The sequence below is a fragment of the Populus trichocarpa genome, chromosome 10, assembly GCF_000002775.5.
Source record: "Populus trichocarpa isolate Nisqually-1 chromosome 10, P.trichocarpa_v4.1, whole genome shotgun sequence".
In the NCBI taxonomy this organism is placed as follows: Eukaryota; Viridiplantae; Streptophyta; class Magnoliopsida; order Malpighiales; family Salicaceae; genus Populus; species Populus trichocarpa.
In genome coordinates this window covers 8,330,702-8,350,070 of record NC_037294.2, presented here as the reverse complement: position 1 = coordinate 8,350,070, position 19,369 = coordinate 8,330,702, and the positions used below count along the sequence as shown (strand labels likewise).

General features: G+C 38.2%; 3 protein-coding genes across 11 annotated transcripts; 1 reads left to right on the top strand and 2 right to left on the bottom strand.

Moving 5' to 3' along the window:
- The first annotated feature begins 2,955 nt into the window (after nt 1-2,955).
- LOC7477066 (probable pectate lyase 5) lies at nt 2,956-5,105 on the top strand. Its single transcript, XM_002314540.3, has 4 exons — nt 2,956-3,274; nt 3,378-4,118; nt 4,236-4,374; nt 4,473-5,105. The coding sequence occupies exons 1-4, from the start codon at nt 3,045-3,047 to the stop codon at nt 4,692-4,694; spliced, it is 1,332 nt and encodes a 443-aa protein (XP_002314576.2). The 5' UTR covers nt 2,956-3,044; the 3' UTR covers nt 4,695-5,105.
- Nucleotides 5,106-6,048: 943 nt separating this feature from the next.
- Nucleotides 6,049-12,329, bottom strand: LOC7477067 (T-complex protein 1 subunit epsilon). Of its 4 annotated transcripts, none has more exons than XM_052456020.1 (9): nt 12,014-12,329; nt 11,560-11,878; nt 10,597-10,945; nt 10,152-10,284; nt 9,959-10,011; nt 9,544-9,646; nt 8,488-8,654; nt 8,286-8,399; nt 6,049-6,585 (listed from the first exon to the last, which is right to left on the bottom strand). In XM_052456020.1, the coding sequence occupies exons 1-9, from the start codon at nt 12,210-12,212 to the stop codon at nt 6,415-6,417; spliced, it is 1,608 nt and encodes a 535-aa protein (XP_052311980.1). In that variant the 5' UTR covers nt 12,213-12,329; the 3' UTR covers nt 6,049-6,414. The 4 variants fall into 4 exon arrangements, with proteins under 4 accessions (XP_052311980.1, XP_052311979.1, XP_052311978.1 ...); XM_052456019.1 differs by lacking the exon at nt 8,286-8,399 and adding an exon at nt 6,697-6,810; XM_052456018.1 differs by lacking the exons at nt 8,286-8,399; nt 8,488-8,654 and adding exons at nt 6,697-6,810; nt 6,899-7,065.
- Nucleotides 12,330-13,641: 1,312 nt separating this feature from the next.
- Nucleotides 13,642-19,074, bottom strand: LOC7460729 (uncharacterized). Of its 6 annotated transcripts, none has more exons than XR_002984258.2 (3): nt 18,915-19,074; nt 16,437-18,427; nt 13,642-14,538 (listed from the first exon to the last, which is right to left on the bottom strand). XR_002984258.2 is itself a non-coding variant. In XM_024610314.2 (2 exons), exon 2 carries the CDS (start codon nt 18,413-18,415, stop codon nt 16,496-16,498), a length of 1,920 nt encoding a protein of 639 aa, XP_024466082.2. In that variant the 5' UTR covers nt 18,416-18,427; nt 18,915-19,074; the 3' UTR covers nt 16,153-16,495. The 6 variants fall into 6 exon arrangements, 4 of the variants coding, with proteins under 4 accessions (XP_024466082.2, XP_024466083.2, XP_024466085.2 ...); XR_002984257.2 differs by having other exon boundaries at nt 13,642-14,512; XM_024610314.2 differs by lacking the exon at nt 13,642-14,538 and having other exon boundaries at nt 16,153-18,427.
- Nucleotides 19,075-19,369: the final 295 nt, after the last annotated feature.

Sequence of the window (19,369 nt, the reverse complement as noted above, 5' to 3'; positions counted from 1 at the left end):
TGCATGTAGAGAAATATCAAATCAATGGAGAAACGAGTTGCACTAATAAATTAATCTTGTGGATGAAGTATCTTATCTTATCTTTTTACGATTGTCATCAAAGAGTATTGATGTTTCTAAAACTATTAAATATAATTATCAAATATTCTTATTTAATTCGGAGAAAATGTTGTAAGCTTATATCAAGTTAAGTCTTAATAGAAATACTTTAACAAGAATAATATATATAATGGCACGATACTCTTGACAGCAAGAAAATGATTTTGATGCAATGACAATGCATTTGTTTTTTTAAAAGAAATTCAAAATCAATGAATAAACAAAACCAAGTCAAGAAAAAAAAATGCCAGATTGTTATTCTAAGAAGGACTCCAAGAAAAGAAAAGGTGGGAATCCAAGTTTTGTACATATTATTCCAACATTCAATCACATGCTCAGCTAACATGGAAATAAAAATAAAAAAATACCCGAGTTCTTCTTGGCTTCCCTTCCACTCCCACGATATTATATGACAACAAATAAAAAGTCTGCTCTGAATTAATTACGGAGAAAGGGGAGGAGAAGAGAAATGGAGGAAGGAAGCTGCTTTGAAAATCACGAAGGCTTCACATGGCAAGTCCGTACTGTCCTCCGTCAACTAGCCCATGCCCATTTCCTTCTCTTCTTCTATGCACGTTCTCCCATGTGACCTCTGCTCTCTTTTATTCTTTCCCCCACTTGGCCCTCCGATTTCCAGGTCGCCGTCACCTTGTAAGGTTAGAGAGATTTGGTGGGGTTGTGGCCCTCATCATTGCATGGATCTGAAGAGCAAAATGTCCTTTATAAATTTATAATCGACGAGTTTATTTGACTTTTGCCATGATGTGACTGCCATTTTAAGCTGTTAAATAAAATGTATTAAATTGTTTAATAATGCTGTGATCTGAAATCCAAGTGCCGTGGGGAGAATTTATATCCATTTTTAATGGTTGATGACGGTCGAATGAATTCTTTCATGCTCGAGAATTAGAGAGAGAGAGAGAGAGAGAGAGAGACATTCATGCAGAACTAGCAACACCCCTTCAACTAAGCAATATAATCAAGAGGCTAGGGTTAAGGTCCAAGAGCAGGGATCGCAAGTACCTTATAAATCAAGCAAATAGGCCTCTCATACTTGTAGATGCCCTAGTAGGGTATTCTGCAATCAGATAGCAACTATATATCATTTGCGATATGGTAATGGTTAAAACTACTCCTCTCCAAGCAAAAAAAAAAACAATTTGTAAAACTATATATCATCTGCAATCAGATAGCAACTATATATCATTTGCAACATGCATTTACTTGTCAGTCATGCTCAGATTTTAGAGACTTTCCTATTACTAGCTACGAGTAAAACATAATATTAACTATGTTTTCTCTTTTTATATTTTTAATGTCATGATTCATTGATGTCAATAAATAAACCTAGTTTTCTCGGGTCTTTTTATTTATTAGATTTACTTTGGCTAATCAATATTAAATTGATTGGGAATTGAACTTATAAGATTTAGGATTTAATGAGTTACGTGTTTGAAACTTTAACTCGAGTTTAGAAGGTTCGTCAGAGTTTTTTAGGTTTTTTCTTCTTTTTTAAGTTGATGCCTTTTCAATTTTACCATTAAGTATTTATATTATTAGTGATTAAGCTTTTTTTTTTTTTCTTTATGTCTTCTATATGATTTTTTACCATTGTCTTTTATAGGTTTCCATGTTTCTGTTTTTTTAGATTGGTCCATATAGCAACTTATTTTTCTTAGGCCTATAACCCAAGTCAGATTTTTTAAAAAACATGCTTGCATCACCCGAGTATAATTTTTTCCCAAAAAAAAAATGTTCTGGCCCACGACGTAGTAATCTTTGGAGAAATGTAATCTTTGAACTAGGTTTTTTAGCAAAGTAATCTTTTTCACCATGACACAGTTGTTTTTTATAAATTATATGGGGTTAGATTAATTTTTTTTTATTGCACGGTAAAAATATTAATTTAACCATAGAATACAAAATTAGATTATCTTTTACTCAAGGTAGTTTTGATATTTTTTATTTTTTCAAATTAATGTAAATAATTTATTGCCCTTTGAGACAAAGTCAAATAAATTCTCTTGCAAGGGTTTTTTTGGTCTTTTTACCATGGTGTTTTTTTTTTGTAACATCAAGTTAGTTCAAGGGCATTACCAACAAGTGAGCGGCCCTCGTGCCTTTCTGGTAGTGCGTGGGGGGCCGTCTGGCCACCAAAAATCACCTTCACAAGCGGCATTTGAATCCTCATGGCGTCGTCTTCTTTATTGAGTGACCACATGTTTCAAAATTATTGTCGGTATGGTGCCATTGGCTATTTCCCCTCTTTTTTTTTCTTTCCTTCTAGATTTTTAAGTCAATCCTTAAAAAATCCAAATAAATCTTGGGTCAAATAATCTGCATTTGTTTCTCTCTTCTCTCACTGTACTAGGGATTAAAAAATAAACAAAATGAGTTTTTGGGTTAAAATGAGAATTATCATGAAGTTAGGGTTAGTCATATATTTCTTTTTATTTTACATTTTAGTCCTAAGTCTATTAATTTGGTATATTATCATAATTTCAAGTTTAATTTAATCTCATTAGAGTGAAAAAAGGTCTAATTGGAAGGAAAATAAAGCTTGAAAATAAGAGAAAATCGAGAAACTTTACTGTTTATATAAACAGGAGTTCACCCCGTAATAAAACCCAAGTCTTTCAGCTTGTTAGTTAATGGTTTTTCTTAGTGAAGCATAAATATTTAATACAAGTGCCGGAGTCGAACCGCTAGTACGACATTCCTTAGTGCTCTCAAAATGTTTTAATATTAAAGAGTTAAGTGAGATTTTGACCATATAGTTTTCATCCAAGTTTTTCTCGGCCCAAACTTATGTTCTTCGGTCTAATCCATTGGTGATGATGTTCATATAAAATTTAGAGAGAGAGAGAGAGAGATTCTTTAACCGCTTAAACTAACATAAACAAACATCTTGGGACTCTAACCCAGAAAAATACAGACAGGGCACAATGTCCTGTTATTTTTCTAACCAGTTGAGCTCTTTTACCCCTCTTCATTCCCTTTATATAGCCATCACATTCCTTGTAGTTTCTCACGAAATTTATGTGCCCATATCATTCTTTCTGAACAATATGGCAATTCCACTCTCTCTTTCAGTACTCCTGCTTATTCTAGCTCCAAGTTTTATTTCCTGTTTGCCAGTTCAAGATCCTGAATTGGTAGTGGAAGAAGTACACAGGTAAAATATGCTCTGCCCTTCGAGCATTTAGCATTAGCTAGCAAATGTAATGTTGCTATCTAGGACTTTAATTTGACACATTTCTGTTTTCTATCTGTTTCAGGAGCATCAATGCCTCTCGGAGGAACTTGGCCTTCCTTTCTTGTGGAACCGGCAACCCCATAGACGACTGCTGGCGGTGTGACCCCAATTGGGAGAAGAATCGGCAAAGATTAGCCAATTGTGCAATTGGGTTCGGTAAGAATGCTATCGGTGGCAGGGATGGTAAGATATATGTAGTGACAGACTCCGGTCATGATGACCCAGTGAATCCCAAGCCAGGCACTCTTAGGCATGCTGTTATACAAGATGAGCCTCTATGGATCACTTTCGCTCGTGACATGGTGATCAGGCTCAAGGAAGAATTGATCATGAACTCTTTCAAGACAATCGACGGAAGAGGAGCTAATGTGCACATTGCTGGAGGTCCATGCATCACTATACAATATGTGACCAACATTATCATTCATGGTATAAATATTCATGATTGCAAGCAAGGAGGGAATGCCTATGTGAGGGATTCTCCTAGCCATTACGGGTGGAGGACTATATCGGACGGCGACGGGGTATCGATATTCGGAGGTAGCCAGGTGTGGGTGGATCATTGCTCTTTATCCAATTGCAATGATGGGTTGATTGATGCAATTCATGGCTCCACAGCCATAACAATCTCCAACAGTTACTTCACTCGTCATAACAAGGTCATGCTCTTGGGCCACAGTGATAGCTATAAACAAGACAAGAATATGCAAGTCACCATTGCCTTCAACCACTTCGGAGAAGGGCTTGTGCAGAGAATGCCAAGGTATACCAATAAATTCTAAATTTAGAAGATTAAAGTGATTAGTAGCAATAGCTAGATCGATATTTTGCCAAGGTTTCTGAATTCTGATCTTTTTTTTATTATTATTATTATTTGCAGATGTAGACATGGATATTTTCACGTGGTAAACAATGACTATACACACTGGAAAATGTATGCAATTGGTGGCAGTGCTGCCCCTACAATTAATAGCCAAGGCAATAGATTTCTTGCTCCCAATGATAGATTTAAAAAAGAGGTAATTCTTATTTGATATCCCCTTCATGGCACATTGACAGATATTGCAAGTACAATTAATAACATAAAAGGGTGTCAAATTACTGTTACTTTTTTCAGGTAACTAAACATGAGGCTGCACCACAAAGCCAATGGAAGCGTTGGAATTGGAGGTCCGACGGGGATTTGATGTTAAATGGAGCGTTCTTCACACCATCTGGTGCTGGAGCTTCTTCTAGTTACGCCAGGGCATCCAGCTTAAGTGCAAGACCATCTTCCCTGGTGAGCTCCATCACAGCAGGAGCAGGTGCACTTGTTTGCAAGAAGGGTTCACGCTGCTGATTAGTGGCTTTGCACAGAAGCCCGTAGAGTGTGTAAGTAATTAAGGACAAATAAAGCTCAAGCAAATTAAAGGAGGAAAAGGAAATAAGGTCATTTGTAACTATTGTAAGGAATTAGCTAGCTGGCTAGGATTCGTATCCATCTCCTTGTACACTACACCAATTTGTCTGTGTTTTTTTTTTATGGAAACAAACAGAGCTGCTTGTTTCCACAAGACCCACCATCATGTGAATCTAAATGAGAAACTCGATGGTGCAAAAGGAAAACCAGAGCTTCCTCTTCTACTCACACCACACGGGTGGTATAGAATAGAAAGTGGAAGAAAATGTATGTCCTTGGAGCTCCATTTAATGGGACCATATTTTTTTGGGAAATGAAACTGATCACAACATGTTTGTCTGTTTGGAAAAAGTTGCAAAAGCATCTAGGCTTAGATCTTGTCTCTGAAGGTGTAGTAATTCTCTTTATCCGACCATCCACCCAGTGAAACAACAAGTGATTATAACATTAAAGCTGACAGAGTCCAGTTGCCATAAATGATACCACCGAACCAAACCTGCATTACCCTATCCATAAATGGAAACTAAAGGGTCGGCAGAGATGGAAATGTACACAGTACTCCGTTGTCTGTGTATCGTGTGTCTCGTTTAATTATTTCGCTGCCTGGGGCTCATCAGGGCGTAGCTTGTCTTCCATGAATGATTGAATCTTGTATCCAGTAATAGCGAGCATGATTTTCAACTTTATATTTTCTAGCAGTATCATTGATTTCTAACAAAAGGTCGAAGTATATTAATTTCTATTCACCCCAAGGCAGGGAATGGGCCAAAAGAGGGATCCATTGAGCTCATTCGAACCTGTGCACGAATGATCATACAAATGATGTATTGACGGATTTTTTAAACTTATCTCTATAGATGAAAAGCATAAAAATTGAAGAGCAGTTCCTTTTTTCGCAGCGGAAAGAAGCTGCAAAGGGTATCTAAAAGACATTCTCCCTGTTTTTTTTTAGCCTGCTCTATGTCCTCTGGGATAGACGAGGAGAAGCAACGGCTTCCACAACTCCAATCCAGTACCAGCTCCAACCTCAGAAAAGACAAATGGGACATGCGCCAAACAGCTTAAAATTACTAGTGATGCTCATTCAAGTGATAAGAGGGGCAATATTTTTGGTCTTAAGCTCGTCACATGCGAATCTCTAGTTTATGAAAATACAGGACTAGACAACCACACTGATTCTATAATAACATCAATTACCCTGTTTAGTTACCTGAAAAATGCAGATGCTTCTTGCAGCCCTGAATAACGGGGTGCGTGCATTCCTCAGCAGCTACCTTGTACAAACTCCATTAGCTTGTTGACAACTAATGTTTTCAGTTCCGTCACATTAAGAAATACATTCAGTCGGAATCATTTGAAACAAAGAATAAGAAAAACGAGCTGAAACAAATGATCCTGCAATGAATATGCAGTATACAAGTAGAGACAGCTAAGAAGGGGGGTATAAAGTAATATCAGTAATCAAAGAAAACAAGCGACAAAATCAACCAGTTCAGACACAAGAAAAGCCCCGACTAAAATCCAATGATAGATCTGTAACCAAAACAAACTCTCGTGAACTGAGAGTGTCTCCATGCGGCTCAATATGCCACATCAGGCCATCAAAACAATATGGCCTCGGTTGATGGCTAAGCAGTGTGATGTAACAGAACTTCAAAGATCAGAAATCAGAAGGGGAGATGACATCGTCGATTTTTAGAATCATTTTGACAACTTGTGTTGCTAGCAAAATCTGCTGCTGCTTTCCGATAAGAGTCTCAAATACATTTTGCTCTCGCATGTCATTTGTACCAGCATCATTGCAATCTATTCCACAGTAAGGATTGTTCTCCTGCATAATCAATTTTAAAATGAAAATCACAACCATGATGGTGGACTGTGCAATTACACAAAGTGGAGCTAGATATGTGTGAGGCACTGAAGGTGGCCATATCATATTTACCTTAATTTGTTGAGATTTCACAGCAGATAATGTCTCAATGGGTTGGAGGCCACTATTTTCTGCAAGCGACATAGGGACGGAATCTAAAGCATCTGCAAATGCCCTGATAGCATACTGCAGGAAAAGAAAATAAAAGTCATTGGTATCAATCAAGCAAAAAAGAAAAGAAAAGAAAAAAATCCATCAGTAAATGCCCTGATACCTGCTCAACTCCTGGATATCTATCTGCTGCGGCCTCCACAGAAATTGAGCAGGAAATCTCAGATGAGCCACCACCATATACAATAGAATTGTTGCGAATGAGATTCCTTGCCACACACAATGCATCATGGATGCTACGCTTTGTCTCCTCAATCATCATTTTGTTACCTAGCAATCACAAAGCACCAGAACCTTGCATGAGATCAACTACATAACCTCAAGATCCCCTATCTTTTTCCAAACAGGTCCCCATTAAACAGCAATAGGTTTCCATATCAAACAGAGTAAACTGATGCCTTGCTTTCTTGAGTTGACTGTAAAAATAGCAAAGCAACTCCACTATGATGGCAATGGAATGCATCGACACAGCATGACAAGCTAGGAAAACCAGAAAATACATGTTCAACATACAGCATTGAAGAGCTTTGACACAATTGACATGAAAGCTTTATTTATGAAGAGCTCTTTCAACTGGTTCTTTTCTCTGCTAGAATAGGTTGATACTTAGATGTTAGTGAGCTAGCACGACAATCTCTTTCAGAGCAGGCACATCTACGCAAAGCAGTCAGAGCAGTATCAAATAAACTGATACATCTAAGCAAAGCAGGACAATCTCTTTAAACAAGTATATTGTAGATTGAGATCATCTCCAGTGTGCTTTTCATACATGCATACATGATCCATATGAATAACGGGGTGCGTGCATTCCTCAGCAGCTACCTTGTACAAACTCCATTAGCTTGTTGACAACTAATGTTTTCAGTTCCGTCACATTAAGAAATACATTCAGTCGGAATCATTTGAAACAAAGAATAAGAAAAACGAGCTGAAACAAATGATCCTGCAATGAATATGCAGTATACAAGTAGAGACAGCTAAGAAGGGGGGTATAAAGTAATATCAGTAATCAAAGAAAACAAGCGACAAAATCAACCAGTTCAGACACAAGAAAAGCCCCGACTAAAATCCAATGATAGATCTGTAACCAAAACAAACTCTCGTGAACTGAGAGTGTCTCCATGCGGCTCAATATGCCACATCAGGCCATCAAAACAATATGGCCTCGGTTGATGGCTAAGCAGTGTGATGTAACAGAACTTCAAAGATCAGAAATCAGAAGGGGAGATGACATCGTCGATTTTTAGAATCATTTTGACAACTTGTGTTGCTAGCAAAATCTGCTGCTGCTTTCCGATAAGAGTCTCAAATACATTTTGCTCTCGCATGTCATTTGTACCAGCATCATTGCAATCTATTCCACAGTAAGGATTGTTCTCCTGCATAATCAATTTTAAAATGAAAATCACAACCATGATGGTGGACTGTGCAATTACACAAAGTGGAGCTAGATATGTGTGAGGCACTGAAGGTGGCCATATCATATTTACCTTAATTTGTTGAGATTTCACAGCAGATAATGTCTCAATGGGTTGGAGGCCACTATTTTCTGCAAGCGACATAGGGACGGAATCTAAAGCATCTGCAAATGCCCTGATAGCATACTGCAGGAAAAGAAAATAAAAGTCATTGGTATCAATCAAGCAAAAAAGAAAAGAAAAGAAAAAAATCCATCAGTAAATGCCCTGATACCTGCTCAACTCCTGGATATCTATCTGCTGCGGCCTCCACAGAAATTGAGCAGGAAATCTCAGATGAGCCACCACCATATACAATAGAATTGTTGCGAATGAGATTCCTTGCCACACACAATGCATCATGGATGCTACGCTTTGTCTCCTCAATCATCATTTTGTTACCTAGCAATCACAAAGCACCAGAACCTTGCATGAGATCAACTACATAACCTCAAGATCCCCTATCTTTTTCCAAACAGGTCCCCATTAAACAGCAATAGGTTTCCATATCAAACAGAGTAAACTGATGCCTTGCTTTCTTGAGTTGACTGTAAAAATAGCAAAGCAACTCCACTATGATGGCAATGGAATGCATCGACACAGCATGACAAGCTAGGAAAACCAGAAAATACATGTTCAACATACAGCATTGAAGAGCTTTGACACAATTGACATGAAAGCTTTATTTATGAAGAGCTCTTTCAACTGGTTCTTTTCTCTGCTAGAATAGGTTGATACTTAGATGTTAGTGAGCTAGCACGACAATCTCTTTCAGAGCAGGCACATCTACGCAAAGCAGTCAGAGCAGTATCAAATAAACTGATACATCTAAGCAAAGCAGGACAATCTCTTTAAACAAGTATATTGTAGATTGAGATCATCTCCAGTGTGCTTTTCATACATGCATACATGATCCATATGAAAGCAGGTCCACGATGCAGGAGTTGACTCTGCTAGCATCAAACACATAAATGAAATAAGGGAGTTCAAACTTCATAATAGTAAATAAGTTGATTCCAACACAAATATTCACCATACCTCATGTATATCACGCTTACATGCTTATTCTACAATGCAATAGACACTCCTTTTCCAATAAACAAAAGAGGATAAACTAAAGGCACCAGGGTTGCCACCCATTTACTGGGAATGAAAACATGAATGCAAAAGACTTGGTGTAATAACAAATATATTTTGGAAGTATTCAAAACACATTGTTAATTGCCACCATATTAAAAGATAAACCAAATCAACTGCAATAAAGGTTTTAAATGGATAATCTAAATCCTACCTCCACGAATAAATATGGTTACTGCCCTTGAATTTGCACAGTGTTCAACATACAGCATTCTATCTTTTGTTGTGCCAAAAGCCTTTTCTCGAACCAAACCAGCCTTCACAAATAAAACAGTAAGAGAAAAGGAAGAAGAATAACACATCAGTGTTACTTGTACTACATGAGAGAAAGTAAAAATAAGTAAATGCATGAATCAATACAGTTCAGTCACTGAAATGCAAGAATCTTTAAAATTGGTTAGCAAGCCTTTAAAGAGAGTCGTTCTAAAACCTGACTCAACTAAAATAATTATAGTTTAGTCTTCTTCTTAAGGATAGAACCTGGTTTGAGAACACAAAAAGACATGATGCTATTATACTCGGCCTCTTTTTCCATGATGGAAAAGGGTATACAAGTAAGAAACATTTACCTTTCCTAGCTTTTCTGGTGTCAACTCCTCGAACCTTGGCACTATTCTTCCACCTAAAATAACAATACCCCATCATTTCATTAATAATCACTTAAATCATGACAGCATATTTTATAAATGCTCAAGTGCTCCACCCAAATATATGACCATGTATATACGAACATCTAGAGAGAGAAGCTTAATTGACACAAACCTGTGGCTATTGCTATCAGCTCTAACTCTACACCACCAACCCACCGGACTGCAGGCAAGTTCCTGTGCATTAATAAATGATTTGCCTCATCATCAAACCCCCATTGACAGATAACCAAGGTTGCACCTACACCCTGAGAATCAAATTTTAACCAAAAAAAAATTAAACAACACAAACAGAGTAATATAACTCTCCTAGCAATTTAAAAGCAACCCACCAAAAAACATAAAAACCTATTGAAAACCTCAAACAACCTTAATACCATCCAGATGGAAATAGAAGAACAGTCAGAAATTGGCGAAACCAGAGAAAGAAAGGGAATATTTTAACACAACAAATATAGGGGAGATGCGTAAGGGAAGAAGTTTAATGTCTGGTAAGAGAGATGAGCTTGTACAATTGTTCAGTGACACATTTTTTAAAGGTGACACGAAGCGCAACCCACCTTGCATTTCTGAACCATGTTATCGAAGTACTGCTGCTCTTGCTTACGCAAAGTTTGAAACTTTTCAACTGTATCAATGTCCACCTTATGTTTAGTCTTTGGCTTAGGTGGTTCAAAGGGGCAGGTCAAGATAGCAATTTTTGCATCTTCAATTTGCTTTGGCATCTGCGGATGACTCATTTCTTTGTCAACAAGTATCCCATAAATCAGTTCAGTATCTTCCAACTTGCCTCCGACTTTCCCCTCAACCTTTATCAAATCTAGATTAACATCTTTCCTCTCTAAATCTGCAACGGCAAGGACTGCTTTAACAGAAATCTCTGCTAAACTGCGTTTGCACCGATTCACACTGCAAAACAAAGTAGCAGTTACAGTATATAGCATGTGCAAACAGTCGAGGTATCCAACTATTACAAATCTTCCTGTCATGCCCAAATTTTGAAGTCAAACACCTCCGATTGAGAATGGGAGTTTCCAGGATGAAAAATCAGGTTGCAACACACAGTTCAACTACTCCAAACTCCAGCTAATGCATAGCTGTACACTCATCTTTCCAATCCCTGCTAAAGCCCTTGAAGATTCAAAGTTGAACCACCCTAAACTCAGCTATGACAGCGCCCCATACATGTGCATGAGGGCAGAAAACATAAAAACAGCTTAGAAGATTTAAGGAAATGGGAAACATAAATAGGTATGAGCAACTATCAAGATTTATGTAAGACAATTACCATTTATACAAAATAAGGAATATTTATGAATCATATGAACAGTCATGGCACTACATTCTGCATGATAAGAAACAGCTACTCTTGGCTTATGTTGACACATGCTAAAACCTCTCGTCCTATGACTTTGGTTTACCATATTCTCAGTTTCCATACAGTCCATAACAGATGCTCTAGGCATTTAGAGCTGTGCCTAAAAAAAACAGCCAAATGTTCAACAGAGCAGAAGCAAACTTACATCTTGGAAGACAAAGTAGTCATGCAAGTTTTAACCAAGGGCTCAATATTATTAACTCCAAAGTCAAACTTCTGTGCAATCTTCTCCAAATGTTCAACAGCAATTCTAGAAGCTGTCTCGTAACCCTCGGCAACGCGAATGGGGTGAACCCCACGCTCCAACAGCTTCTGAGCCTGCTCTAAAAGAGCACCAGCCAGAACAACAACACCAGTAGTCCCATCCCCTATTTCATAATCCTGACTCCGCGAAAGCTCAACCAACAGTTTTGCAATCTGATTGTCCACATCCATTTGCTCCAATATCGTAGCACCATCATTTGCTATTCAAAACATTTCAGAGATCCATATCCATAAGTAGTAGATCACAAACCCTAAAACCCTAATCAAACTAGATTTGAACTTTAAAAACCCTATATCAGTAGCGAAATACATTAAAGAGAGTGAAGAGTACTGACTGATGGTGACATCGCCGTCGGGGCTCTGGAGCATTTTGTCCATGCCTTTGGGACCGAGGGAGGTTCGAAGGATGCGAGAGACCGCCATACCAGAAGCAATGTTGGCCTTTTGAGCATCGAGCCCTCTCAATCGAACCTTCTGGTCTTGTTCTTTTATGATTACGAAGGGTCTCCCGAATTCATCAAACGCTAACGCCATCTCTGAATTCCAGATTAGTTTTAGAAGGATTCAGTGAAATGAGAAACTACTAATACTAGTAGTAGCGTTTGGGGGGAAGAACCGCTCTCTCTCAGTTTTCAAAGCAAAGCCCTAACTTGATGATACGCTCTTTTCTTTTCACTCCACTTTTAAGGCCTGGGCTCCATTTATTTCTCTAATGTGTCCGGGCCTTTATTCTATGGGCCCAACGACTTCTTATACAGCCTAAATTATTCCATTATTCAAAACTTTATAAACTAATCAATGGCAGATTTTTTTAAAAAATCAAATGATAATAGATTTAAAAGGCTGTATTTAAAAAAAGAAATTGATTTTTTTAAAAATTATTTTTTATATATTTATATCAAAATATTATTTTAATACATTTAATACATTTACACCCTCCCTTAATTAATTAATTAGGTATTTTAATGTTGAAGTTGCATGGGCCAGGCCTATGAAATAAATGTTCACGGAACCTCTAGGGCTGGGCTAAAAGAGCATTTCACACCATATGGGGAATCTTAAATGAATCGTTATTACAAAGCCCATTGTTAAAAGCTCAGAGAGGAATAGATTACAAACACTTTGCCTCCTTCCAGTTTTTGCACAGAACAAAGCTCAACTCTCCAGGTAACACCTTCTCCACCCACACCAAAACAAAACAGCAGAAGGGACAGGAAAAAAATCAACAGTTCAAACAAATGCATGATATTTGTTGGCATTGCTGAGGCTATCGTTTGATATAAATTCCCACTCGAACATTACTAAGCTATGATAATAAATACTTCACTGGAAAAGTAAGATGACTAAGTAGTAACAAAACATTCAAACAAATAGCCCCAGCACTTCGAGCAACAGGAAATCTTCAAAATTCTCAAGGTAAGAGCCCACAAACACCCAGTCTACAAGAAACCAACCACAACAGAAAAGGAATGAAAGTTGAGCTATGGTTCAACAGAGAATCTGCGACAGACCAAACACTAATAGCTGATGCAGGGGGGGGGCAAAAAGACTGAGCAACAAAACAGCGGCAATACCAAAGAAACAAAATTTCTAGAATTTCAAGGAAGGATGTATAATAGTAAGGTATTAAATTTTCTTGAGAAAAAGCTTAGCATCATCTTAAAAGCATAAAGATTAACGTATCCTCCATCTCCCATAAAGAGCTTAAAACTGCAAAGCAAAGCGAGAATGGATGCCAATCTGGCTAATTAAATATCCCTTTCTCCCCTCCCCACATCAGATGCAAAATTCCTAAATGTAACAGCTGCACTCATCAGATCAAGCAATCAATTATACTGCCCAATCCAAAATGATATCAAATTTACCACCACAGCTGTGCAGATTATATAAAGAACAAAAAATTACATGCTATCATGAACAAAAAGAATAAAAGGGGCCAGAAAAATTAAAAGATAAATGCAGGTACAAGATAAAACCAACAACAGTATACTTGATACAGCTTTAGCAACTTTCCATGTCATGATTCAGAACACCAACAACAGTATACTTGATACAGCTTTAGCAACTTTCCATGTCATGATTCAGAACACTTAGACCTTCAAGATCTGTGCCTGTCCTTGTATACAAATACAAGAAGATTGAAGACCGAAAATCTAATAAACATCTTAAACTCTATATCCTAATGAACAAACCGGAAAACAATGGTTTTATACAACAGATCCATCAGAACTACAAAACACAAGGAACTGATGGCATAAAACCAATTCCAAAAAAAAAACGAGAAAAAAAAAACTAGATTTTACATTGTTACAGTGGAAACAGCTACCCATCATTATGCAGCATTAGCTCATCTCTGACCCTTCTTACACCAAGATAGGATGACAAATTGCAAGGCATCAAATATGTACAAAGAAGAGCCTCATCATCAGTACAAGGATTTTTACAAGCTCACATAAGAGCTATATTCAGTTAAACAAGTGAGGAGACTAAGCTATGGACCTAATACATTTATTTGTTTACAGAAGGGAGTCTGGTGATTTACAAAAAATAAACACGATGCTAACATCCTGAAACTTATCACAGACATCCCATACATTCTATAGCTCCACAAAATACATCTCTTTCTATACATACTCACAAGAGCATTATTTGCAGATTCCTAAATGATGCTCGAGGAAAGAAAGAAAAAGCAAAAATATCAAGGCTTCTTTTGCAAACTTTGCAGTCGAAAACCATTATGGAAGGAACCAATGAAGCTGCTCAATCTAACACATCTTCCCCCAGACATCATAAATTGATCAACCATGAAAACAAAGAGTTGCCCAGTCCACTCCCTGGATGGATGATAAAGGGAGAACCCCTATGTCAAAAGGCATATTAAAAGAAAATAATTTGTCAAAGACACCACTGTAGAATCTACCTCTATCACCCAATATATTAGAATGAGCATTGCATACTTAGGACAAATCAATCAAATTCAACTGTTAACTCGTCCAATTTTTCACCAAGCAGTGCTATGTCAGACTTCTATGACAGACAAAAACAAAATTATTTATGTGCTATTGTAGTTTATAGATTAAACCATCCAAAACTGCCAATTTGCTACAGTTGTAAGTTGAATTGTTCAGAACTACAAACAAAGGTAAGATATGAAGAGAAATCAAGTACATAAAAAAAGGGATAAATGAACCTCTCAAAACTACCAGAACAGGCACGTGGGGATCAGGATTACAAATGCTGTATTGATAGACATGTTTCATATGCAGAACTACTATCCTAGGGAGTGGTTTTAATGTTTCAGCATGTGGTCACAGTTTGAAACAATAAACATAGGACCAGAAATGATGATAGGTTTGGTGGGGTGCAAGATAACAATGCAATGCAATGGAATAAAGAAAGTGTGATAGAAGAAAATAACTATTATTTCTTTGCACCGTTACATTACAGTTCTACCCAAAATGTCATTGTGTAAACTTCAAAGAGAAATAAGAAAAGATAAAAGTGTATAAAGAAGGAAGAAGAGATGGCAAAATGAATCGATGCAATCTAGCCTTTCATAAAAGGCTTGTAAACATACAAATTTTATATCAAAACTCGAGAACAACAAAACAAGAAGTTTACAACCCTAAGTATACACCAAAAACTGTTAAGCTCAAAATTTAGGTCTAGAAAATGACCTTCATCATAGCAATGCATTACAATCTATAGTTGAACCCTCAATGCCAAGAAGAAGTTTGTAATTTACTTCCCCAGCATGTGTTGGGCAAATAAAAATAATAGGTGGAAACACCATTACTGTTACTACTGACTAATTTGAACCTAAAATGAGAACACCATCATCCACTGACAGGCTTACAACTATTGATAATCTATCTTCCACAGCTAGAACAACACTTAAGACATTCATTCACATGACTTGTATTAATTCCAAAGTTATTGAACTTGAAAAGACAGGATATAATAAGCTTGAAAAGTAAAGATTCAACATCGACCTCTTTTCTTCTTCAAAGACTATAAAAGGTTTCCAGACAAAGAATTAAGTGGTAATGGGAGGACCATGCAGATGGGCTGTTTCTTAATGCAGAAAATGACATCAAAGGCAAGATGTCTTCCCAAGACCATGCTAGTAGCCATCAATGATGACACTAAACCAAATAATACTAGAAAAAGAATTGAAGCAATGGCATGGAATGGAAACAGCAAGCAACTTTGAAATACACAACATATAATCTAGCTACTTGAAAAACAGAAAGAGAAAACACCATGCCAAATTCAAGGCCAGAATTAAGAGGTGTAGATAAGACTTCTGACTGTTTGAATAGAAAATTCCCCCGGAAAAAAACATGAAGTGGAAAATGGTGTTCAGTTATGGTACTCCAAACCCTGCACTATTATATGCATCTGACAAAGCATGAAGCTTTCACATAAGCACTGAAAAAAATATAAAATGATAGACAGTATGCTAGTCATCATCTAAAACAATCCCACGGAGAAGAAAGTTTCATGCATATCAGGACCACAAGCACTCAAACAGAATTCAGGAAAAATAAAAATCTAATGGGATGCTCGGCTGTGGGATATTTTAGTCCAACCCCACAAGGAATATCCACATCAGCCATCCTACAAACAGTTACTGCTAAAGTTTTACGGCACATAAATATTAAGTTTCAGGTTTTTAGCTAATAAAGTTCAGATAGTGCAGTAAGGAAGCTAGAGAGTAGCTATTCTCCCCTCCCAATCCAAACAAGTAGAACTTACTTCCTCTCCCGAGAAGACACCCTCTGCACTGTCCTAGAAGGATGAACAGCATGGTGTTGTCACTCTGATGGCGGGCGCCTCCTTTTGCCATAGTCTACATCCCTTGATCGAGACCTGTAATCTTCTTCTGGAGCCGCACGGGACCTGCTCCGAGCTCTTGAAGAAGAGTGCCCTCTATCCCGATCATCCTCATAACCCGAGTCGCGCTCTCTTTGACGATGTCCACGGTAAGTATCTTTCTCTTCCCTGTACTTGGGCTCCCTTTCAGATCTGTCCCAGTCCTGTTCCCTCTCATCACGGTGCCGCCTGTCAGAATTACCCGACCAGTCACGCTCAGAAACCCGTTCTTTTTCTCTAGAGGCGCCACTTGACCGAGCTCCCTTTTCATGATTCCCCTCTCCATATCCATATTCAGAAGCACCCTCGTCACCATCATAGCTTGACTCCCTTGTCCTTCGACCAGGCTCTTCTCCCCATCCTCCCATGCTTGTGTCAGGCCACTTTCCTGGATTCGGCCCTTCCATTCCAGAGGAAGCCATCATTCCCATCCCATTAGGTGCCATTCCTCGGGCAAAGAAAGCCGGGTTGACATGAGGAGCCACCCCAGCAAGTCCCATTGAATTAACAGCAGGAAATGAAGGGAGCATGCCAGGAAAACCATGGCCAGGAAAACCCCCATAACCACCCCCTCGCCCCATATATAATGGATCAAATCCAGCACCCATCATACCCTGGTGATGCATCATTCCGCCAGCAGGTCCACCAAATGCAGGACCTGCAATTCCTTGTCCATACCCTCCACCATTGGCACCGCTTCCAACTCCAGCAACATTCCCAGCCATATTCTTGGGACCCATGCCACCTCTTCCCCTCATTGGTCCACCCCCAGGTCCCCGGTTGAGAACTCCCTGCCCACCCCTTCCCCACCCACCTCTTCCATAGTTCCTTCCTCCATCTCCACTTTGATAATTCGCATTACCACCTCTTCCCATACCATCATTCATAGACCCCCTTCCCTGAGACTGGGGCTGGGGCTGACCCTGGGTTTTGCTCATGTAAGAAGCCCCCATCTGCTTGAGTGTTTGTGCAGAAGCAAAGGCCACAACACAAGGTCGTCCATTGAAAACATGCTCATTCATTCCCTCTTTGCATGCAGCTGCAGCAGCAGCTTCATAGAAGTCAACTTGGCAATAGCCTTTAGACTTACCACTAGCCCTCTCATCAAAGAATTTAATCTCTTTGACCCTTCCATATTGAGATGCAACACTCTCAAGCTCTGCATCGGTGGTCCACCAATGTAATTCTCCCACATAAAGAGTGGTAGGACCATTCTCTATAGGTGGCCGGACCTGATTTTCATTAACCACTGGGCGATTAACATCTGCATTCATATTCATTTGATTAACTTGCATCTGCGGAACACCTCGAGGACCAGCACTGCCAGTATTTGGCAAAGGTTCAGGCTCGTTAGCAATTTTTCTACTCGTATCAGAAGGATCGACCCCTGTACCGGGAGGCACTGATGCTGGTTTTTGAAATCCCATGTTCCTGACATGAACATCATGACCCATCTCCATAAACCTCCCTTTCTGAGCAACAGAAGATCCATCACCATAACCAATGGACCCTACATCGTTTGCTTCGACACCAATTGCTGCCTGCTTCTGCTCTGGAAAATGAGCCCCGGCATTAGAATATTTGCCTTCAACTGCAACCCCGGCCCCAGAGGTAGCAAGCACCTGTGAAACCCCAGTTTCAACTCTTGATTCGTGAGCATTTCGAGTCTGGAATCCTCCGTTCCCTGCTGTAGCAGGTGGGGCTGGCGCTTCAGAGCCATGCATCTGCAAGAAATTCTCCCCAACATTGACATCATTATATAGATCGTCATACTCATCATCTTCTCCCAACTCTTCCTCTGCAAGTGCAGGTATGGCACCGCTTCCCTGATATTGCATCTTCTCCTCTTCTTCGAAATCCATTTGCTCACCAACCTTTGGATTCAACAAACATATACTTTTTTAAAACAAACCCTATATCTCCATCTATATAAATAAACAAAATAACAACACCACCTATATTAGATCTTCATGGAAAAGGTAAAAAAGAGAAGCAAAGTACTGCATAGCACAGAAGTACCGAACCAAGGTAGCAAACTACTTAGTACCCATGTTGTTAAATAACCAATAACACATAAATCTTTGTATTTAAACCTTCGAATCTTGAAAAAATGACAAAATCAGATACCCATTATCACAAAACCTGAAAATCCAAAAAAAAAAAATACCCATTTCCAAAATTCAAGAGATAATGAGACAATCAAACACAAAGATGATGAAAAGAAAGATAAATTGTCAGTTAGGAAACCTAATTTCAGCAAGAAAAGAGGTACTAGAAAAAAACGCAGATAATAACAAATGATTAGATTGCAAGAAGGCAAAATAATACCCAATGGAAATATTAAAGATTCGCTTCTCTTACTCAAGTTTTTGTGCTTTCTCTTAGAGTAAACAAACACGCGGGCTTTCTCTATTCTCGGCTCCGGCACGAGCTCTCTCTGGCAGCCACGGTTTTAAGTGTTTTTTATTTTATTTTATCTTGCTAGTTGTTCGTCAGTTTTAACCCAAAAAAAAGATGATAATAATAATTTAGTAGCTTCTTCTTTTGTAAATCCTGATCGTATTTTCCAATTAATTTAACTTTAATAGTTTTTATTATAGTTTTTAAACTCGATCTATTCAAAGTTTAAGTTTGAGGTTTTGATCAGATTATCAAGTTAATTTCTATCTAAAAAAAATATATATAATATCGTTTTAGTAAAAAAAAAACAAAAATCAACAAGTTGTAACTTGATTTTACCGGGTCAGCCAAATCATTACTTTTTTTATTTTTTTTTTAATTTAACCCAGTTCCAGTCTCAGATGAATCTACGCTGA